This window comes from Eleutherodactylus coqui, chromosome 4 (assembly GCF_035609145.1).
Source record: "Eleutherodactylus coqui strain aEleCoq1 chromosome 4, aEleCoq1.hap1, whole genome shotgun sequence".
In the NCBI taxonomy this organism is placed as follows: Eukaryota; Metazoa; Chordata; class Amphibia; order Anura; family Eleutherodactylidae; genus Eleutherodactylus; species Eleutherodactylus coqui.
In genome coordinates, this window is record NC_089840.1 from 200,408,708 (window position 1) to 200,433,106 (window position 24,399).

The 24,399-nt window shown below is 43.0% G+C and overlaps 1 protein-coding gene across 3 annotated transcripts in view; it reads right to left on the minus strand.

The window, feature by feature from the left end:
- Window positions 1–24,399, minus strand: part of ADAMTS14 (ADAM metallopeptidase with thrombospondin type 1 motif 14) — a 145,763-nt gene that overhangs the window by 14,844 nt on the left and 106,520 nt on the right. For 2 of the 3 annotated variants that reach the window (XM_066600550.1, XM_066600551.1), the window contains exons 13-19: window positions 24,032–24,165; window positions 17,003–17,126; window positions 15,234–15,317; window positions 14,559–14,722; window positions 12,153–12,318; window positions 4,504–4,636; window positions 1,418–1,625 (exon numbers count right to left, since the gene is read on the minus strand). In XM_066600550.1, the coding sequence (XP_066456647.1) occupies window positions 1,418–1,625; window positions 4,504–4,636; window positions 12,153–12,318; window positions 14,559–14,722; window positions 15,234–15,317; window positions 17,003–17,126; window positions 24,032–24,165 (1,013 nt within the window). Of the gene's footprint in view, window positions 1–1,417; window positions 1,626–4,493; window positions 4,637–12,152; window positions 12,319–14,558; window positions 14,723–15,233; window positions 15,318–17,002; window positions 17,127–24,031; window positions 24,166–24,399 lie in introns of those variants that run through there. The other variant, XM_066600552.1, reaches the window with a different exon arrangement.

The window sequence follows — 24,399 nt, forward strand, 5'->3', positions numbered from 1 at the left end:
CCAGAAATAGCCAAGTGGTTGTATGCTGCTATCTCCAGCATTCCAATAGAGATAAACAGGACGGTAATATGTGATCACCACTTCATTCATTTGAGTCATCTATCTTATCCTTACTAGCAATGGAGTTGGTCAACGATGGGCTATTGTTGCTATGAAATATTGTCAGTGATTAGACAGTTTATCACTATAATTGCAATAGGGACAGCAATATTTCTATATTCATATATGTAAGAAAAGGACATGGATCAGAATGTATTCATATCACATGAGCCCACAATCTAAGTGTTCACTGGAAAACTATCACGTTAATATACATTGTGTCATATATAGATATTCTCTGTACCTTCAGGACTGTAATGAATTATAGACCTGGTAGCGTCTGTCTTAAAGGCAGGTGTACCAAGATTATAAATTATCCCCTGGGAGTCTTACTGCTGAGACTCCTGCTGATCTTGAGAATGGGGGTTCCAAATCCCCTGACCTCACTGCAGGATTACTGCACCCCCTGCAGTGAAGAGGAGGCTCAATGCAGCGCTGGTCACTCAAGCAGGCTGACGCTCCATTCACTTTCAATGGGACTGCGGAGATAGTCAAGGGTATTTCCATCAGCCAGTGGTTCATTCATTCTGGCATCTCTGTGGGGGAAGAAGCAACCCTACAATGACAGGCGGAGAGAGGGATATGGCATCCCCATTCTCGAGATCATTGGGAGTCTCAGTGGTGAGATCTCTACTGATTAGCAAGTTATTCCCTGTCCAATGGATAGAGATTAACTTGTAACCTTGGTAGAATCCCTTTAAATACTAAGCAATTAAGAGTAAATGTACAAGTTAAACAGTCATCAGATACCCGGGGCTCATCCCTTCCACACATACCTGGGGCTCATCCTCTAACTATATATCTAAGGCTCATCCCCTTTACACATATCTGGGATCATCCCCTACCCACATATCCTTGGCTTATCCCCTACCCACATATCCGAGACTTATGCCCTACCCACATATCCGAGGCTTATACTCTACCCACATATCCGAGGCTCATACCCTACCCACATATCCGAGGCTCATACCCTACCCACATATCCGAGGCTCATACCCTACCCACATATCCGGGGCTCATACCCTACCCACATACCCAGCGCTCATTACCTATACACGCACACACCAAACTGTTAGTGTAGAAGGCAAGTGGAGCTACCATGGATGTTTCCTCAGCTCTTTTGGGCATGGTTATGTAAACCAGTACCAGAAGCAGGTCCCATTGCCCCATAAATACTGTATATCATGTATTCGTACTCTATAATTATGTAATGCAGGATGAGTAAACTCATAATTGCTATTACACAACTCTTTCTTTGCTCAGTAAATACATTTTTTTTTCAATGACCAAGCCATTGTATGACTGTCCATGCACTAACCTGTGACCAGGCCCCTGTTCTCCACTGTGCGGGACATGGTGTGCGGTTGCACGGTCTCCTTGGTTCTGGTCGTTCAGCAGTACAGTATTTTGTATGGACAGTGCGATTTGTACCATTTTGCAGGTGCTGGATACATTGGACTAGCCTAGTTTGGACACCCAGCTTACCACAAGTTTTGCTGCAAGTTCCCCATTCATCTGCTATCCATCTATAAAGAAAATCAAATAAATGATGTAGATCAAAATGTTGATTCTTCTATGAAGATTGTGCTATGGCAGCATTATACACTATAACCTGCTTACAGAACAGCACTATGGGACATAAATAAGTGCGCGATGCATCACTCAAAGACCTCGTCAAAATGTGATTCATTTGGACAGCTTAGCAAGATGGGAACAAGATGTCACTGAGTCTAATATCTATTCTGTACAAGCCTTTAGAAAGCCATGATGATAACCAGACACAATGAGGTAACCTAAATAAAGAGGACTATTAAAAACTGCATGCTAATGAGCTTTTCCCACAAGTCGCAACATAAATAAATAAGAGAAGGTTCGCTCCTCTGACAAAATGTAACTGGGTAAAGTAAAAAAAAATCACAGCAAGGGAAATATCAAACAGACAAAAAAAAATCACAGAAAGCGTTCATATACTCACGGATATACTGATATAAGAGGGCAGGCATATATACCACTTATCCCCCAACTTGCAGCCAGCCAGACTGCTAAACGGAGGAGCAAGAAACACATGTGAAGGACACAGATGAACAACCACTCACAAACCCTCTTTTTATTGGGGGGGGGGGGGGCAGCTGCTTAGTGCTTATTGCCGCACAAGCAAAGTAGATACAGGGTGTCAGACCACATGATACATGTAGTGCACCATGCAGGCTTACAACCTATTAATGTCATATTTGAATCCAGCGGGCTGCCCTGCACCCCACAGGTGAACCACACTAGCACTGGCACCCTGGGCTTCCCCAACATTCAAAGCCGCACTGCATGCTATAGTTAAATACTGATAAATGCGAGGTATTAGCTGATATTTTGGCCAAGATACGTGAGCCCACAACCCATCATCAAGGGTCCTTGTATTTATCAGTAACCTGCAGTGCGGCTTTGAATGCTGGGGAAGCTAAGGGTGCCAGTGTCGGTGTGGTCCGCCTGTGGGTTGCGGGGCAACCTGCTGGATTCAAATATGGCATCATTAATAGGTTGTAAACCTGCATGATGCACTACACATCCGTATTGTCTGACACCCTGTAACTACTATTTTGTGCAGGAATAAGCACTAAGCAGCCTCAATATAAGATGGGTTTATGAAGTGGCTGCTCATCAGTGGCCTCCACATGTGTTACTTGCTCCTTCATTTACCAGTCTGGCTGTCTGCATGTTGGGGGATAAGTGGTATATATACCTGCCCTCTTGTATCAGTATACCAGTGAGTATATGGCTGCTTTCTGTGTTTTTGGGGGTAAAGTTAAAAAGAGCGAATATTCTAATAAATATATAGATAATGTCACATGGATGTACACTTAATCCATAAAATGTAATCAATAAACATCTCCATTAGAACTTATTCACATGGGCGATATTCCTGTATGAGTTCCATCCGACTGCGATATGGACAGAACCCACACGGGAAACAAACCCATTTATTTGAATGAGCTCATGCATACCAGCGGTTTTTCACTCGGCCCAGGATTCTCTATTTTGCTGCAGAATCTGCACGGACGGCCACCATTGATAACAAGTAGCATTGCGTATGGACTGCGGGCACAAACAAAAAAAAAGTCTGTACTGCGCATGACTGATGGGAGCATCCATGGTCATCCGCAATGCAGGCACTTGCAGTAAGCAGGGTTGTTGGCCAGGCTTACAGTCAGAATGTGAGCCCGGCCTTACTCTTAAAGAGACATTTTTAACTGGATGACCCTGCCCATATGTTGTATTACGGCATATGGATATCATAGAGAGGGTTACTCTGTTCTCTATCCCCATTATTAGCCAGAGCAGAAAAGCACTAGATAAGTCAACTCCTGCTCTGAACGACTTTGCATGCGCATGTATCACACAGTCAGCCATTACTATTAATGGCACTATGTAATTATTAATTTCCCAACAGGGGACATGAGCCTCTAACCATAGCTACCGCTTGTGATATCAGTCAACTGCTGAGCCTTTCACTAACTGGATTGGCAGTGATTAGCTAATAGCCAGGGCAGCGTCATTCTCCAAAGGGGTTGTCCAGTTAAGGGTAGTATCTCACATAGGTTGTTGGAAAAACACTACTGCAGTTTTGATGCTGTTTCTTAAGCCAAGGTGAATTTGGAAGGAATGGGGAATATAGAGGAAGGATTTATACTTCTCCTTCCTGTTGGATCCACTTCTGGCTTTGGCTCAAAAACTTCAGTAGTGTTTTTCAAAAACACTCTGTGTGTGAAACCAGAAAATCTGCAACGCATCTGCAGCACAAAATCTGAACCGAAATCCATACCAGATGCTGTGGATTTTGGTGTTGATTTCAACCACTCATCTAAAGGGGTAAATTCTGGTCTTAAAATCTGCATCATAAATTAACATATAGTGGATTTAAAATGGGCAGTGTATGTCAATTTCACTGCAAATTCCATGTGGATTTTTTTGCGCACCATATGGATGAGATACTTTGAATCCACATGGCTTGTACTGTAAATACTGTGGATTTTCCATATGGGAATTCTGCAGCATTTATGTCCTGTGTAACCATACCCTTACTGATATGGATTAAGTGTATATTATGTATAAGTGATCTGTACTACAATACTAATGACTGATTTCCTGCCAGTGAGATTGATGATTAACATTTTCTTTTGCTCTGTGTACCCTTCCTTTATTCACATTTTTCCTTCCTAAGGAGGTTTATTCTTGTCTGTTGATCTATAGCTGTGGTCATTGGAACTGCAATTAATGATCTCTCAGATGACTATATTCAAATGTGACTTACTGGCCATTATCATAAAATCTCCAGTGTTGTCAAGTAATGCTTACGTTGTTATGGGCTAAATGATGACATCAATTAGGATCAAGTTACTAACTTGTTCATACCCTGGCTGCGAACATTCATGCAAGTTACACCGTTTACGAATAGGCTTTGGCTTTTTGTTGTTGTCACATAGGGTACGTTGCACCATCCTGCTGTCACTTTTTCTCCGACATCCATACTTTGTATACTGAATGCCTGCAAGGTGTGAAGATAAAGTGATGAGATTTACAATAGTACATTATATTGTGTTCTTGATACTGGTTATTTGGCCTTTATTCTCTAATACTAGTCCATGTATCCATTCACAGTGGTAGTTGAACAGGAATTGCTGAAAATTGAGTAATTGCCACATTTGTTGAACAGGAATTGCTAAAAATTGAGTAATTTCCACATTTGTCTTTTTACCAGGGTCACTAGCATCGAGACTCTGGATTAATACAACATAGCCAACAAATTTCTAACCTAAACAACCCTATCTGTCATGGTGGCCATACACATAAGATGGCTGTTGACCAAAAGCTTGTGCAGCCAACTGGTTGGTCCCTTAAATTCTCTTCTAAGCATGTAAAGCCTGCTTGAGACAAGAAAGAAAGCTACTTCAATACAGATCTCTGCTCTACAAGTATACTTAAAGGTGGGGGCGTGGCTTGGAGAGTGACCGAGACGGCCGTGTCTGCTTAGACCCCGCTCGGCAACGACCTTCAGCGACAAGAAAAAGCGACGGAGGGCTTCTTTACTTTACCTCACTGCCAGGGGAAGCTTCACAGCACATGGCGGCATCCAGGAGGAGGGCTTCCAAGGCCATCCCGGCGCGTTTGGAGGAGTTTTTCGCTCCGCGCGCTCCTCTCCCTGTAATGGCGGCGGATGAAGCGGCAGCGCCTGATGCCGGAGGTCCGGTAAGGAACCCTCGCAAATCCCCTGTCCCGCTCCCTGGGCGTAGCGTGGAGGAAGGTAGCATGCAGGAGGAGGCAGGAAGATCGGGCCAAGGGGAAAGAGAGGCAGAGGGAGAGGGCAAGAAGAAATCAGGTGCCCCCCCTGGCCGCAACATAAAAACCAAAATGGCCGCGGCCACGTTGCAGAGTGATCAACCTGCTTCTGCCTCTAATAGCCCAGCTAAACAAAGACAGAAAATGTCTGTGACTACAGAGGGCGATAATCTTGAGGAGAATGTCTCCAATGTGGCTAAAGAAAGAGAAATTGATAACTTAGTAGCCACAGAAAGGCCAGCTTCCGAACTTTATATCAAAGAGGCCATAATGGCCTTAAGAAATACGATCCAGGCGGATCTGAAAAGCCTAACACAACACGTAGACACCTCTGTCCTAGAGGTTAATAATAGACTGAGCACCACAGAAAACAAAATGGAGGAGCTTGTTAAATCTCATAACAAGCTCATAGATGCGCACTATGATTTGGAGAATACTGTTACCAAGCTGCAGATAAAAATAGCGGACCTTGAAGACAGAAATAGGCGCAACAATATTAAAATAAGGGGTGTCCCTGAGAAGATTACCAACACAGAAATTCATGAATATGTTATTCGCCTAATTCGGAAAATTCTCCCTAACATCCCTGACCATGAGCTCAAAATAGATAGAGCGCACAGGTTACCTCTACCAAAATTCTTGAAAGAAAATAGCCCAAGAGACATTATAGTGTGTATCCATCATTATAGCACAAAGGAGGCCCTTATGAACGCCACACGGAAATTGAAAGTTTTGCCGAGCCCCTATTCGGAGATACGTCTGTTTATCGATTTGTCCCAAGCCACCATGGAGGCGAGACGCAACTTTGCGGACATTACATTGGCCTTGAGAGAAGCAAAGATCCCATACAGGTGGGGTTTTCCCACAAAGATTATTGCAACGAGGGAGAACTCCTTACACATCTTCCATGACCCAGCCTCAGCTAAAGCTACGATGAAAGTGTGGGGCATTAAGATAACCGATTCTTCATCCACTCGAGCAGATGGCCGACCCGGAGGAGCCCGCGAGTGAGACTCTCAACCGTCCTATTCCACGTGGACATCCAGGATTTATACGTTTCCCCATGAAGTCTTTCCGCATTTTGGTCCCGCAGGTGTGAAGGTCGCACACGCACAAACTCCTGCGAACTTTATCCCCCTAAATGAACCAGCAAGCAGCCGCTTGCCTATTTTATTCCAGTATGTTTTACTGTTTTTGCTCCACATGCAGCGTGTTCTTGCATTTTAAATGCACTCTCCTCAGCTGCATGTATATATGCATAACCAAATTTTGCTTTTTCCGTTTTAGTTGCAGTTTTGTTTCAACAGGCATTGCTTACTACTTAGATCTCCCGGCTCCTAGCTCCGCCACGCCGTTCCAGTGGAAATGGCGTTGAAAATACTATCGCTGAATGCCAACGGGGTGAACTCCCAACATAAGAGAAGCTCCGTATGGAAAGAGGCCCTCCGATGCAGCGCGGATGTCGTATGTATCCAAGAGACACACCTACTCGACACAGATTGTTCACGCATGACACATAAGTGTTTCCCCCATGTTACATACGCATGCGCCCAAAAAAAACAGGCAGGCGTTTTGGTTGCAGTCAGAGAGTCCAGTACGTTCATTGTGGAAAAACAATTATGCGATCCCAAGGGTCGGTATATAGTTCTGGCGGGCTCTCTGAATGGAACACAGATCACATTAATTAATGTTTATGTCCCGAACGCAAAACAAATACACTTCCTAAACAGGCTTCTGAAGAAGATTTCTAAAATTGCAAGGGGTCCACTGATTTTTTGCGGGGACTTTAATTTGATTCCGGAGGGAAGCATAGACACCACCCACCGACCCATGAGGAGGACCGCTTCTCTGGGCCATTGGCTCCGGAGAAATGCTCTCCTAGATACGTTCCGTTGTCTCAACGCATCGTCTAGGGAGTATACCTTTTACTCATCACGACACAAAACGTTCTCGCGTATTGATTTGTGCTTAGTCGATAAACAACTAATTACCGCGGTGGCAAAAGCGGAAATAGGTACGGCCACATGGTCGGATCATGCCCCGATTATGACAACACTAGCCTTGGGTAGCCCCCGCCAATTCGCCAAACCGTGGAAAAACAACACATACTTAATGAAAATCCCAGAATATAAGAAAGAAATAAAAGACAACCTAGAGGAATTTTTTGCGCTAAATGACACCCCAGACATAGACCCAAGTGTTCTATGGAACGCCCACAAGGCTTTTATGCGTGGAGTCCTTATAAAACTGGGCGCCAGGTATAAAAGAAAGAAACTCAAAAAAACAGAGCTCTTAGTGGCTAACATCCAATCCTTAGAGAATGTAATGCAGACAACACCGTCTGCGCTTACTCACGATAAACTAGTTAAAGCTCGACTTGATTTACGGAACATCTTACAGAGCGATTTCGATAAAGAAATCACAGCGCGGAGGGCTAATATCTATTCCTCGCTAAACAAACCATCAAAGTGGATGGCCAATCTAGTAAAAAAAAGAACAATTAGAGCCAAGATTCCCTTCGTGTGGAACTCCAAAAAGAAAGAGTTTAAAATATCCCACCCCAAACAAATTGCAGAAAAATTCCGGTTGTACTACAGTGACTTGTACAATTTGAAAGATGATCCCCTCGTAGACCATCCAAGATGTGCCGGGATAGAGGAATTTTTGGGCAAACTAAATTTGCCAAGGATTTCCTCCTCCCAAGCGGAGGAACTTAATAAAGCGATGTCGGAGGCGGAGGTCGCAGATACAATCCTAGATATGAAAAATCAAAAAGCCCCGGGCCCCGACGGTTATTCGGCCGAATACTATAAATTATTCCAGAGTTCACTAGTCCCACACTTAGTAAGGAACTTTAATTTAGCTATGCGTCGCGGCTCATTTCCGGGGGAATCCCTTCAAGCAACTATAGTAGTTTTACCCAAACAAGGCAAATCTCCTGACGATCCCTCAAATTTTAGACCCATTTCATTATTAAATACGGACATTAAAATATACTCCAAAACCCTTGCAGGAAGACTCTTGAAAATCCTCCCAGAAATCATCCATTCCGACCAAGTCGGTTTTGTGAAAGGGAGACAGGCCTCGGACGGCACGCGTAGGATAATTAACCTCCTGCATTCCCTGAAGTCCTCCCGCTCCCCTGCGGTGATGCTCGCACTCGACGCCGAAAAGGCTTTTGATCGTGTCCATTGGGAGTATGCATTTAAGACCTTGGAGAGGTTTGGCATGGGGGAGGGGCTGGTGCGGGCAGTCCGTGCTCTATATTCTGCCCCATCGGCCAGGACGCTGGTAGATGGAATTTTAACAGAACCCTTTGTAATTACGAATGGCACTAGGCAGGGCTGCCCGTTGTCCCCCATCCTGTATGTCCTCACGGTTGAGCCACTAGCAGAATTAATTAGGTTATCGTCCGAGGTTAGAGGGATCCCATTGAATTCTCGCCAGCACAAAATTGGACTTTTTGCGGATGATATAATCCTCACCTTGTCACACCCACTAAGTTCACTGAGAGCCGCCCAGCAAATCCTACAAAACTTTAGTGAGGTTTCACAATACAAACTAAATATTAGCAAATCCATGATCTTGGGAGTGAACGTTCCAAGGGATTTGAGAGAAGCGATAAAAAAAGAGTTCCCATTTGAGTGGAGAAAAAGCAGCCTTCCGTATCTAGGTATTCTCCTATCTCCCAATACGAAAGATCTAGAAAAGATTAACTTTCCTCTATTGATAGTTTCCTTACAAAAAGAGATAGAGCGTTTGGCTAAGCTTAATTTAACATGGTACGGCAGAATCATGACATACAAAATGAAGCTCCTTCCCAAGATCTTATATTTATTTAGAGTCCTTCCGATAAGTGTCTCGGGAACTACGCTGCTGAAAATCCAAAAACAATTGTCAGGCTACGTATGGGGGGGGAAGAGACCTCGCTTGGCATTGTCTATTTTGGCGATGAGGCGGTCTGGGGGTGGAGCGGATATTCCGGATATTACAAAATACTTTAAGGCTTCTCTCCTGAATCAAACTAGGAATTGGCTCCTACAGGAGGATAAGATGAGCTGGGTGGGCATGGAACGCAACTTTGCGAGGCTTGATTCTTGCGGGACGGTCCTCTGGGCGGCGTCTTTGGATGCCATGTCGGGCCCCCAAGGCTCAAAATCAGGACTGACAGTGGACACAAGTGCTTTCTCACCCACCATGTTGGCCTCTTTCGAGGTGTGGAGAGAATTAACTAAGAAAGTAGCGTCATATGATACACTGGAAGTCCCTCAAATTCCCCTAGAGACTATGTGTATGTTCTTACAGGATTTGGATTTGAGAGAATGGAAAAGGAAGGGTGTACTAAGCGTGACTGACTTATTATCAGGAACCGCGGCAAAACCTTTTAACGATTTCCGGGCTTCTTATAATTTGCGACATGGTGACTCATTCAAATTCTTGAGGATACAACATTTCTTGTCTAAAACTCAACTACACACAATAAAATTACCACGGGATATTATAAATAGGATCTCTTCCCTACCTAAGGTGGAGAAATCTGAAACGAGGGTCTATTATGACATATTGACCGGTAACAACATTCCGACCAAAAAAATGCACATGTTAAATTGGGAAAAGGAGTTAGAAACAGTTATCCCGATCGAGTCTTGGTCAAATGCCTTTAAACTAGCTGGGAAAGCCACTAAAGGGATGGGAATACTAGAAGTGCAAATAAAAATTAATATGAGGTGGTACTATACCCCAGCACTTCTCTGCAGCAGATTTCAGAGAGGGGATGGTGGTTGCTGGAGAGAGTGCGGAAGAAGGGGCACACTCTCCCATGTCTTTTGGTCCTGCCCTAAACTGTACGCTTATTGGAACAATATTCTAAACCTATTAGACAGAGTCCTACAGATTCACGTACAGAGAAACGCAAAACAGGTTCTGTTGTTGGTGGGTCTGGAGGACCTTCCCCCCCCAACTAGGTTTTTGGTGGGGCATGCCTTGATGTCTGCAAAGACCTTGATTGCAAGACATTGGGGTGACCCAGCTCCCCCATTATTTCAAGAATTTACTAATCGAATGGCGGAGCAAAGAGTATATGAGAGATGGTTGGCATTCAGGGAAAATACTATGCCAAAATACGAGGAGATGTGGAGCTTGTGGAGGGAATCTACATAAGTTGCTCGCTTCTGATTGCCGAGTGATGCCTTGGTTTCGTTTTGTTTTGTACAATGTTTTGTTTTTTTTTTATACCCTAGTACTTTATGTTAAGCTCCGGTTTGGATCCATATGACTAATTTTAGTGAGCAATCGGCAGCAAGTTATAAAATAACAAGGAAAATGTTTATAAAGTTTATGTACAAGAAATAACTGTCAAGCCTAATTGTTGTAGAGATTCAGCCCAAGAGTAAGTTAAGAAAATATAGAGGAAAGCTTTGTATCGGCATGTTTGTTATAATTTTAACTCAGCATTTTCTGTTGTTCGTGTATCACATGTAAAACCCGGTTGTATATCACTTTCGCTCCTCAATAAAAAACCTAATGTTTAAAAAAAAAAAAAAAAGTATACTTAAAGGTGTTGTTCCCATACTTTGATAACATGTTCATCAGACAGCTTATAAAAGAATATTAGGTGAACACTGAAGAAAACAAACCAGAGGAAGATTGATGCCTTCGAAATTTGGTGCTGGAGGAAAGTCTTACGAATTCCTTGGACAACCAAGATCATGAACAAAACAGTCCTTCGTTGGAGGGCAAATTTACGAAACAGAGACTCTATGACTTTGGCCATATAATACAAGCTAATTCATTAGAAACATTGATGATTGTAGTGATCAGCAGCAAAAGAAGACCTGGCCACAAAAGAACCCGTTAGCTTGATACTATCAAAGATGACAAAAACATGCAAGTGATGGAACTGAAAGAAGCCGTACAAACAGACCCACGTGGAGAGGGCCGATCCATAGAGTGTCTGAGAGTCAGCACCAACTATATGGGTAAAGATTACTAGATTAGGTGAGGGTCCAACCTCTGGAATCCCTACTTTTGTAGAAAAAAGGGTCCTTATTTCCCTTTCTTGGTTGGAGAGAGGATGGGCATGTGAAGTCCCTCTCCAGAGACTTAAATGAGAGTAACAAAACTTGTGGAACTTTTATATCCTCTCTGATTGAAAGGTTGCAACAGTAAAAAAGGGGTTGCTGTAGGACAAGCCCTTTAAATGAGAACTATAAGACATCTTTTAGAAAGTTAAAGTGGCTGTGCTAAGTTTAAAACGTATCTTCTATCCACAGGTTAGAGGACATGTCCGATCTGCAGGGGTCCGACTACTGGGACCCTCACTGATCACAAGAAATGACTATCTTGTGTACCCCTCGAATGAATAAAGCATCGTGGTTAAGCATATGAACTGCCACTTCATGCATCTCTATGGAACTGCTGGAGATTGCTAAACGCTGTAATTGTCTCTCTCTATCAGTCCCATGCAGATGAATGGAGCAGTAAGACACATGTTATTAATAATAATAATAATAAATCTTTATTTGTATAGCGCCAACTTATTCCACAGCGCATGTTCAACTGCTGCTTCATTCGTTAGGAACTATGCTCTACAGTGCGTTCAATGGAAATAATAGAAAGGAACATTCGTCCGGTTTACACAAAATATGCGGGCCTCCAAAGAATATGTAAATGAAGTCATAATAAATTTCACATAGTAAGTTTATGCCCAGAACAGAAGCATTTACCTCCACCACATGCTTTGGAACATTGGGACCAGCTCTTCAGTGCCCATTCATAAGAATCCATCTCTTCCAGTAGAACATTATTGTTCCCAATCATTGGTAAAAGATCTTCATGAATAATATATTTGTATGTTAGGCTGCTCTTTAGATCTTCATCCTGGGGCACAACCTTGAAGGCAACAAGACAACACCATGATAGACTCATTCCTGAGAACATGCATAAAGAAGCTAATAAAAGCATGAATTAAAGGGATTGTCCCGCGGCAGCAAGTGGGGTTCAGCACTTCTGTATGGCCATATTAATGCACTTTGTAATATACATCGTGCATTAAATATGAGCCGTACAGAAGTTATACACTTACCTGCTCCGTTGCTGGCGTCCTCGTCTCCATGGTGCCGTCTAACGCTGTCTTCTCCTTCCATTTAGACGTGCTTGCGCTGTGCGGTCTTCTGCTGTGTTCAATGGAGCCGCTCCGGCGTGCTCGCGCCGGAGAGCTGGTCTGCGCATGCGCAGAAGACCTCGACTCCTCCCAGCCGCTCCCCCGCATTTGCTCGGACGAGTATACAGTTACTCGAGAAGAGCGATGCTCGCTCAAGTATCTGCCCTTACCGAGCGTGCTCGCTCATCTCTACACAGAATGTAAATGACTGAGCATTTTCTCTCTTGAACGAGCCAATGACATATCTGCCTGTTTAAAAAGTCTGTCCGCACGAATTCTGGCATCATTCAATCGTTCGCTCATTCAAACCAGAAATCGACACCTTAACCCCTTAGGGACGCGGCCCTTTTTTTCCTTCTTTGGTTTTTCCTCCCCCCTTTTAAAAAATCATAACTCTTTCTGATGGCTTGTTGTTTTTTTGCGGGAGGAGTTGTATTTTTCAATGGTACTATAAAATGTACCACATTATGTACTGAAAAAGTACAGTACAGTGCAGTGAAATAGAAAAAAAAATGAAATTCCGCGATCTTTGGCTGCGTCTTGTTTCTACGGCGCACAAACTGCAACAAAAATGACATGATAACTTTATTCTATGGGTCGGTACGATTATTACGATACTAAATTTACATAGTTTTTTTTGCTGTACTACTTTAATTTTTTATCAAAGATATTTTAATTTTTTTTTATTATTTTCTGCCGCCATCTTCTGCACGCAATAACCTTTTTATTTTTCAGTCGATACAGTTGTGCGAGGGCTCATTTTTTTTGCAGGATGTCCTGTAGTTTCTACTGGTTCCATTTGAAATACATACAGCTTTTTGATCGCTTTTTATTACATTTTTTCTTGGAGGCTGGGGTGACCTAAAAAGCACAATTCTGGCGTTCTATATATTTATATCTATACAACGTTCACCATACGGTGAAATAATGCATTACTTTGATAGATCGGACTTTTACGGATGCAGAAATATAAAATGTGTTTTTTTGTTTCATTATTTAATTATAAATATGGCAAATGTTTTTGTTTTTTTTAAATATTATTAGTAAAACTTTTTTTAACCTTAATTTTTACTTTTTGTTTTAGTCCCCAGAGGGGACAAGTACTTGCAATACTTTAATCGCTCCTGCCGTATGCTGTAATACTATACCATTACATTATACCACGATCTGACAAGCATTCTAATCCAGCCACGCCACAGCCATGGCTTGATAGGTACTCCGCCATGACAGCCCTTGCCTTTTCAGAAGGCCCCCAGCTGCCATGACACCTGCACGGCTCCCTGCGATCTCATTGCGTGGGGGGTACGGGACTCCTTAACATCATTCGGGGCAATTAAATGCTGCTGTCAAAACTGAGGGTGGCATTTATTAACAGCGCTGCGGCTGATCAGAGCTGTGGTGGGCAGGTGCCGGCTATAAGAAACAAGTCGGCATCTGCATTATATTGAGCGAGATCGCCCCGTGATCCCCCACCATACATACCGTGAACATGCATGACGTAACTGTACATCCAGTGTCGTTAATGTTGGCTTCACATGGCTGTATGCATAATTGTGCATGTCTCAGTGCAACACATTTGCACTACGAATGAGGGGTTTTTTGCGCACATATTGGTGTATTATACTGTACTTTTTCTGTACGTAGGGCATGTTCATTTGCGCATGGCATCATTTGGACTAATGAGTTCCACATGTTTTCTTTTGCATGCGGAACTGCGCAGCGTATCACGCATCTCCTTGCATACTGTCCACCTCCCATAGACTTTCATAGAAAAATATGTATGAATCCACTGACATCAATGGATTCTATCCTCTGCATATTGCGCACGCAAATACGGCCGTGTGAAGGAGCCATAACAGTGCCCTAACTGTGTACAAGGCGTTGGCAGATTGTGCAGTAATAACACTGAACACATAATATCTTATTGTAGCATTAAGAATTTACAATGTTAGTGGCAGACGAATCTTACCAAGACCACAATAGGCTCGTGCAGCGGTCCCGTGGTTTTCACAGTTTTCTTTCCATCTTCAACAGTGTATTCCCACTCCAAACCCATCTCTATAAAAGTTCGGGATTTATTATCTTTGCCTTTAACATTCAGAATGAAATTTCCACTCACTTGGTTTTTAATGGCTGGAAGAATATCACAATGAAACATGGAAAAATTACTAACTTTAAAGTTAAGCGTTCTTCGTTCATACAAGCATTTAAATAGAGCATGCGGCGCTTTTTTGTGCTACCGAACAATATGCGCCTGTGAGCAAACCTATTGAAATCAATGGCTTCCCTTCTCTGGGGATTGTACTTGTACATTTTCCAGGTGCAAATCCATCTGTGTCAATCTAGCCTCATGCAACGGAATAGGCCATTGAAGTGAATAGGCCGCACAAATACGCAGGAAAGCAGCAAATACATGGGCCCTTCTGCGTACATATTTGTGGGTGCAAATACGCACTGTACGCAGAGTATTTACACAACCGAATACACCTCCACCCCATGTGAATGAGCCCTCACTTGTAATCCTAAACTTTTAGAACTTGACAGCATTTGTAAAGTTTTTGAAAACTTTTTTGCACCAAAACATAAGTAACATATTTAGAACGGTAACGCTGATTTATACTTCTCAGTGATTGGATGATCTTACCGAGGTTATTGGAAGACACTTCTGTCTCTTCTATTTGGATGTTCCGCGCTCCTGCTGGAATCTCAAACATTTTTAGAACACCAGCTGCAATACAAATAATGATAGTTTAGGCAGTCCGGATTAACAAGGTCAATGTTGAAATATACAAAGTAAATGTGCAGTTGTCAATTTAACCCCTTAAGGACACGGCCTATTTTGCCCATGAGGATGCAACGATTTTTGGGGGGATTTTCATCTCCGCTTTTCAAAAGCCATAACTTTCGTACTTGTCCATCAATACTTTGATAAATGTTTTTGGAGGGCAGGGAGAGAAAACATCAATTCTGCTATTTGGTTTTTTTTTTACAGAGTTAATTATGCAACATAAATGACATGCTAAAAAATTTTTTTGCTGGCTGGTACGATTATGATGATATCAAAACTGTTCACTTTAAGGTTTTTCTACTTTTACACAAAAAAAATTTGGGGAAAAGAACATTTTTTAACATTATTCCATTCGAAGTCCCATAACTTTTTCCATGGATGGAGCTCTGTGACAAGTTGTCCCAGGTATCATTGTGTCCCAGGATATTCAAAATATTGTAATATCACACTAAGGGCTCATTCACACGAGCGTGGCGATTTTCGGTCAGCTGTGTCACGGCCACAGCGCAATTGACAATCGCGTGAATGAGCGTACAAATCTTCCGTTCGTGAGCCCATTCAGACGGCCCGGGTCTGATGCATATACGCCTCACCCTTTCCACCCCCCCGTGCGTATCGGCATATTGCACTGAACTTTTTGCGCTCGCAGGCTGTGTTTATTTGCATGTGGCATGTGTTTAGCCTAATGAGTTCTAGATTTGTACTGTGCATCTCCTTGTGCATTGTACATGCATTTCCTGCACAAATTTGCAGGAAAATAGACCATGTTCTATTTTCTTCGCACGCGTGCAAAATCGGGAAATGTGTACGAAAACCATTGACATCAATGGGTTCTAGTCTCTCTGTATTGCCTGTATAAATAAAGGACCCCTTAGGCTGCATTCCCACGAACGTATATCGGCTCAGTTTTCACGCCGAGCCAATATACGTCGTCCTTATCTGCAGGGGGGGAGGATGGAAGAGCCTGGAGCAGGAACTGAGCTCCCGCCCCCTCTCCGCCGCTCTGCACTATTTGCAATGAAAGAAGGTGGGGCGGGGCTAATTTCTGAGAATTAGCCCTGCCCCCATCCCGCCTCTCCCCATTGCAAATAGTGCAGAGGGGCGGAGAGGAGGCAGAGAGGGGGCGGGAGCTCAGTTCCTGCTCCTGGCTCTTCCATCCCCCCCCCCCTCCCCCTGCACATGAGGACGACGTATATCGGCTCGGCGTGAAAACCCTGCCGATATACGTTCGTGGGAATGCAGCCTCAGGGTGCTTTTAGAAGGAATGCTTATGCTTTATCTAAACAAGCGAAAGTGAATGATAATTGTTCCATATAAACACAATTCAACAAACAGACGACTTTCGCTTTTCGCTCTCCGTTCGTGCTATGCAGACACAAAACCATGATCGGCTTGTTCACTAATCGTTCGCTTTAAGCTCTGATCGTTCAATCATTCTCAGTCACTTATTCAGTGAATGTGAAAGACTAAGCGATTCTCGTTTGAACGATCTAACGATGTATCCGCTGTATAAACAGGTTGCATGAAAGCGAATGAGCTAACAATGACATCATTCACTTGTTCTAATGATAAATTGGCTCGTCTAAAAGAGCCTTTACTGGAAAACTGCAAAAAAAGATGCTTACCGGACTGCTTTGGGGATTTTACTAATGTGCCCTTCACAGTTCGACAATGAGAATTATCACCTCCGCAAACCCCGCACTTATCTTCTTCCTTCATAGAGCCAATTTCCTTGTCACATCCGAAGTGCTGTAATATAAAGTATCCAGACAAGAGCCCTCTGTTAGACAAATCCGGTAAGAGAAAGGACAACTTATAAATAGTCCCGCAGGAAATGGCTTTATTTCACTTTACCTGAAGACAATCTGCTCAAAGAGTTTTTTTACATTCTGTCTTATGGGTAAAGTCACTGAAAGTGTGAAAACAGAACACAGTAGAACTCAGGAAAGATGGGAAGATATCTGTTGGGGAAGAACAAATCTGGGATAATGCTACAATGTATATTAATAAGTAAGTGGTGTCCGGTCTACAGAGTATTGGCAGCACATGTTCTGTATTATGGCCGGTTTAAACAGGCATATGCGCAAATGTGCACACTTCAGCGCAACGTATTTGCACTATGAAGGATGTTGATTTGCAAGTCTACGTTGCTTAATGTACTTTTTTGCGCTCTCAAGGACTGCTCATATGCCCACGGAACACCATCTATTTAGCCTGATAAGGTTCAAATGTGTTCTTATTTTCACAGAATTGTGCAACATATTGCGTGTCTGTGCACACATTGCACACCTCCCATAGACTTCTATGGGGATATTTGGTGCATTAGTGTGCACAGAAATAGAGCTGGTCCTATTCTTTTGCAGGCAAGAGAAATGCACATGCAAAAAAATGAAATGTGAATGAACACATGGAATTAAATGGGTTCTATTTTCTGCATATTGTATGCGCAAATTTTGTGCATGTCAATATGCCCGTGTGAAGCCGACCTTAGAGAACGAAAGGGAAAAACTATATGAAGACGTTAGTAAGGTTTTTTTTTATATGGGCCAATGAATCACTTAGATTCCCACTAGATGCAGGAAACTGAACTATCATTCAGTGTAAATGCATGCACCGACTGAATGATGAATGAGAATTCATTCGCTTCTTGTTTATACAGTTTCTACATACAGAAAACAGTCTGATGGATTGGCCTCTGTAAACCAGCAGTTGGTCACTTACGAAGGACTGCCTGTTTACTATGAATGAAGGGGTCGGCCTGAACGATAACGGGACCGCTCCACCTCTATTCATTAGCAATGCTCATTGCTGTGTAAAATCACAGAAGCGATCATCGCTGGGATGACCTGTTGGACATCTGCACCCCCAACAGGTCATTCCATGGAGCAATACCACCTTTATCCATCCAAAAGGTGTCAACTGGGAGTTAAAATAACTCAATAGCCTGTAATTAATGTTTTTGTTAATTGCCTTTATAACATTTCCATATGCATCGATAGAAATGAATATTTCTCAGCAACTTCCTTCACAATGAGATACACACTTACACTTGGAGTCTGTACAGTTCCCAGCCGAGAGAGTTCACATGAGGACACAGCTATGTATGTAGATGGGAAGACCTAGCATAGTGCTATCATTCTCTACCAATGGCTGCATTATAATAAACACCAGAAAACAGATTCCCTCACTAAACGACTGGTAAGGCATACGTGTGGGAGAGCAACTAGGGACAGCTTCATTGACAAGCAATGATCTCACATTTCGAATTCTCAGTACTTTCAATGGATGTTAGAATAAACATTAGGAAATCTATTTCGATTATAGATTTGGACGTCGAATGACCAGTAAATCTGATGAAATCCAACGCCCCAAATCTAAGCGGCACTTAATGTTAGCTGTATAAGAGTGTGAGTGCTGCCCCATTCTTCCCTCTTACCATTGAGGTCATGATTAGCGCTCTGAAGTTGGCCAACCATCAGGCAAAGTAAGGGGAAGCGGAGGAATGAAGAGATGGCCATGCAACAGAATCAGCTACAGCAAGCACCAGAGAGCTGTAGAGCTACTTAATGAGGATGAGGCTCTATTGACTTGGCTGTTTTTTTCCACTTTTGCGCAGCCACGTCCGATGCATCAGAGCAATGAGTTTGCCCATATCAAAAGTAGCCATGGTAGTAGTAATATAGAAACCAATATCCACAGACAACAGCTCGGATTTGCCAGTGGTCCTTAGAGGCTCCTGCACTGTCCACCTACAACTTTCTGGTTTCTTTTTTAACTTCTTTTATGTTTCCTAGCAACATGCATAAAAAAAAGTTGCAAATACACAAAGTAATTGCGAATGCATTGTGTTCAGAATCTACCCATACAGAGCGATAGGGCTCTTAGGCAACGTAATATGCGGAAAAATAGAGTATGCTGCGATCTTTTTTTACACACGTAACATATACATTAAGTATACGCAAGTGGGAGTGGAACAAGGAAAAGCAATGTACTTTCGTTGATGCCATTGCGCACATATTATACGCATGTAGATTGTGCGTGTACTATGCGACGAAAATACCTTCATGTGAGTCAGGCCTAAAGTTGGATTCCAGAATTACTGACCTAAGAAAGTTAAACTGTTATTCCCTTAGATGTGTATTCATTTTAATTCTTTTGTTCATAACTAAATATTTTGTATTTGTGTATCTCCTTCATCTGTATGGTATCTTGAATCTGCATCATGATACCAACACCTGCAACCAGAGGCGTAACTTGAAGCTCCTGGGCCCCAATGCAAAACCTGGAACGGGGCCCCCAACTATAATGCTTTATTCATAGTACTGGGCTCCCTATATGGAGAAGAGAGGCCTTATGAGCCCCCTAAGGCTGCTGGGCCCGGGTGCAACCGCATCCCCTGCACCCCCTATAGTTACGCCCCTGCCTGCAACATCTGTATGGACAGAAATTAAGCCATGGTCTGATTTAGGCCGGGCTCGCACGAGCGTAGGTTTACAGCAATATATGCACGTATGATATGCGGTAGCTTACAGGCAATCAAATACATTGCCTTATGCTGTTTTGGTCACATTTGCATGTATGCATTGCGTAATACCCAAGTGCAAAAAACAACGCAGCATGTTCTGTTTTGCTGTGTATTATGCGTGAGAAAGCCCATTGTTCTCTGTGGGCACATAATCAAAAACCGCCCATACCAATTACATTGTGTATAGGTGACAGGTGGGAAAGTAAAAAAAAAAACAAAACAGGAGGATACGCTGTCATGCAAAATACAAGATCGCTGCTATATGCGGCAAAAGGCCGACTCAACTTCGGCTTCACAACGGTTTTACGCATACGGTCATGTGAGCCCGGCCTAACAGTTGGGCTACCCACACATGGGCAAGCGCAATATCGGGCCAAGAAACTATAACGATATCGCTTTCGCCAGTGTGTGTTTTCACGCTGATGCAAAGTGCTTGTGCGTCTCGCAAAGCACAAATCTCGCACGAGTTTCTCAGCCATATGAAAGCGGCATTGGAATAGTACAGTTTTCAATTGCATCTGATATCTCAGGATACAAATACAATTATGCCAGTGCTCAGCTCAGAGATCGCTTCAGCTGCTGGATCCGACAAGTGAAGGACGGAACGTGCAAGATGAGATGAATAAGAGTAGAGCAAGTTGGAAAAATAGTTAACCTCGTGTAGTTGGGTAAATATTACCCTTGCTAGAGTCCATATAAAGGGATGACGTAAAATGAGATGCTATAGGGATTAATGATTATTGCACAACTGCTAAGGTTTATTGGGCATTGTTAATGTGTATTATGCCACAGTCTCTGTTGTGGCCCTGTGGACATTGTCTGAGAAGTCTCAATCCCAGTTAAGGTAGCCATTTGGAAGGTTTGCATAACCAGGTACCATGCTGAGAAGGATGGTGGTGGAGTGTACATCGAGTAGAAGAGGTGGGTCCAAGGTTAGGTATGGCCTGATTTGTGAGCCTTGAATGAAACCCTGAAGGCCTACTGTGGAAGAGGTTGGATACAGCTTGAAAGCTCCGGAGCAGAGATCCTTGTAGCTGTGTGAACTATGGTGATGGACCTGCTGTATTGCTAAAACAGTGGAAGTCAGCCATTAAGAGACTGTGAATGCATACTGTTGAGAGTCTCCACGAAGTTATACCAGGCCTGCTGAGTAACTAAGAGACTGTGACTATAAAAAAAAAGAAACTGAGTCTTAATATTAATGGGCTTACAAGCCAAGAGTGTTCCTGAATAGTAAAGTCAGAGCAGAGGCACAGCTAAAGGCTCGTGGGTACGGACGTAAAAGTTCCGCATGGGAGTCCTCCCACAACTTTCTTCTGCATTATTGGGTCTCTTTAGAAGGCCATTGATGCAACACTAGCAGGCAGGGGCATTACTAGAATCTTAAAAGATTAGATAGAGGCTAAATGTAGGGGTCCCCAATGCAAAATCTGTAAAGTCTGGTTTAGACACAACGATTCTTGCTCAAAAATCACTCAAAGCCATCTTTTGATCGAGAAACGTTGGGTCTAACTGCACTGACATCGTGCAGTTTTTGTTAATGAGTCGCTGATTATTCTCTTTCAGCGTGCTGAAAGAGAACAATCAACCTTATCAAGAGTTCACAGCGGGATACTGCTGATACTATTATTTCAGCGAGTATCCCACTGCATTAACACAGCTGGAGTATGAAGAACACAGCGGTCCAGCTGTGAACACAGCAGGAGTTTTGCTGGCACCCCAGCAGTGATTTTCGGGATAGGGCTTTAAATATAAGTCCTTCCCTGAGAATCATTTGTAGCTGGTGTAAAAAATAAAAAAAAATATATACTCCCTTCTCTGCCGCTGCCAGGCTCATTGAATGGCCCAAGCGCTGCCTGTGATTAGCTGAGCGCTTAGCCAATCAGATACAGCTCTTTCAGCAGGCGGGGATTTAAAATCCCCACCTGATGAAAGAACTTCAAAGCAGTGCGAGGAGAAGACCAGGCTACATTCAGCTGAGCCCTGGCAGCGGCGGGGGGTGAGTATATATTTTTTAAAATTTTTACACATGCTATGGATGATTTTCAGCGGTCCCGCTTGTCTTCTGCATACAGCGTGCCTTCATTTACATACTTATGCAAAGTGAACGCTCAAAACTGTCACTCAAACTGCTATTTGAGCAAATTTTGAGCGATCATCTTGCCATGTAATGCACACAACGATTATCGCTCAAATCATTGTGTCTAAATGGGGCTTAACATGGCCCCCCAACCATCTATGTGACATGTATATTACTGGTATTTTCTTGTATGATAGAGGAACCTTTGGCCCCCCTAAGGCCTGAGGGCCCTGTAGCAACTGCTACTTCTGCACCCCCTATAGCTACGCCCTGAGATAGTGTACTGAAATTGAATTGCAACATTCTGAAATTTTGTGCCAAGTTAAAGTCCCTGTACTACCAATTCAGCTGCCAAGTAAAGACTGTTATTGTCTACTGCAGCTCTAATATAATAATATATAGATAAAATAATATAATAATAATATATAAATAAAAAGGGAAGTTTTATTTTTGCTGTGAGAACAGATGCTGAATATGATAAGCCAACAAACGAGCAAACGTTTGCTCATCGGCTAATCACATCTTTTGTGCAGCCGAAAGAATCATCAATGTCAGTAGTACATCTTGTGCGAAAGAGGAATGATGAACCTGTATGGGGGATGAAGGGTTGCATACGTTTATGAGTGTTAATCTTATTGATCAACACTCATCAACGGGATGGTTTTGGACTGTATATAAGGACCCTTAAGGCCCTTTTAGATTGAACAATTATTGTTCAAAAAATCGTTAAAAAGAGCAAAAGTGAATGACAATCGTTCAGTCTTAACCCTTTGCAATCCAATTTTGGATTCAGGGTTTCCTAGGGGGCTTTCTCTTTCTGCCATTATACAATGGCGCTATCTGCTGGCTAGAGCCAGTACTGCAGTATGGGACATGCTGGAGAGACCCCCGACAAAAGAGCGGCCAGTAATATACAGTAAGAATACATCTTCCGACATCGGAGCTGTACAGCCTTCAATCAGAATATCTTGAGATGTTTGACAGTGGATTGGAAAGGGTTAACATGCGCCAACAATGAATGATACTGGTTTGCTTTTCACTTGTTGTTCATATCATGCAGCATAAAGATCATTGTTGGCTAGTTCACTTATCATTCGGTTTACACAGCATTCATTCAGTCCTTCTCAGTCACTTATACAGCGAATGTAAAAGACTGAACAATTCTGAACGATTTCACGTTCGACCAAGTCATCGATGTATATGCTTATCTAAAGAAGCTGCACAAGCGAATGAGCTAGTGATGATTAGAGTTGAGCAAACGTACTCTGTCGAGCTTGATGCTCGTTTGAGTAAGAGCGTACTCGATGGTGCTCGTTACTCGAACGAGCATCACGCCGTGTTCGACCCCACCCCAGTTTTTTGCTCCTCCCCGCTGTGACGTGCCTGTTTTGGCCCTTCCCTGCCGCAATGCAGTGCACGCCAATGGCAAATTTTGGGGGAGAGAGAGAGACACAAACCAAGAAAAAAAAAGCTTGGCACCCGGCGTCCCACGTACAAAAATACTCGAGTCTCCCATTGTAGTCAATGGGGTTCGTTACTCGAGTAGACCTCTCGAATTTTACAAAAAGCTCGAATAACGCGGACCCGAGCATTTGGGTGCTCGCTCATCTCTAGTGATGATGTAATTCACTTGTTCAAACGATAAATCGGCTCGCCTTAAACTACCCTTAGAGTGGTTCCTTGATAATAAACTTATCGCAAAGTAACACATGCTGTGACCCCCAGGAATCAGCTAAAATCTGTGGGAAGACATAGTAGTAAGTAATCAATTTCTCTACAGCACCACCGCAGGAAAAATAAAGCATTACATTACAAATCAATCAGTTATGTGTATAATACAGGAGAAGAGAGGCTCCCCAGAGTGAGAAACATTCTTTGTAAGCTCTCTCCAATCTGTCCATGTGTCAGGTATGAGCTTATTGAACAGAGGACTCCCCTTGATCCTCTATTAACTCACAATTACTTAATAGGGAATAGGAAAATTGATTTTTTTAAACCGCCTTTAATGCAGATATTATGGGTGATTTATTTAAGAGGCTTAGCACTCACCACACAATCTCCTCTGGCACACACACTATAAGGTTCCTTGTAGCTACAACGGGTTCCATCATGAACCACCTGATTCATAAAAACCACATCTCCTGTTTCCTTAGACTGGCATATTAGCTCACATTTCTGTGCATCTGTAGGGGAAAGGTCAAGATTACAGTATAAACAGCCATAGAATCAAAAGAATATGGGGAGAAAAACAGACTTTTAAAGTGAACCTGTCAACAGGTTCATGCTGCCCGAAACATGGCAGCATGAACACCGGATAGATATGCCCATTCAGCCCATGGATCTTGTACCCTGAAGCATACTTAGAAGTCTGACTCAGAGCGGAGTTCTCTTGGGTAAAAGAGGCGGGCCACGCAGGC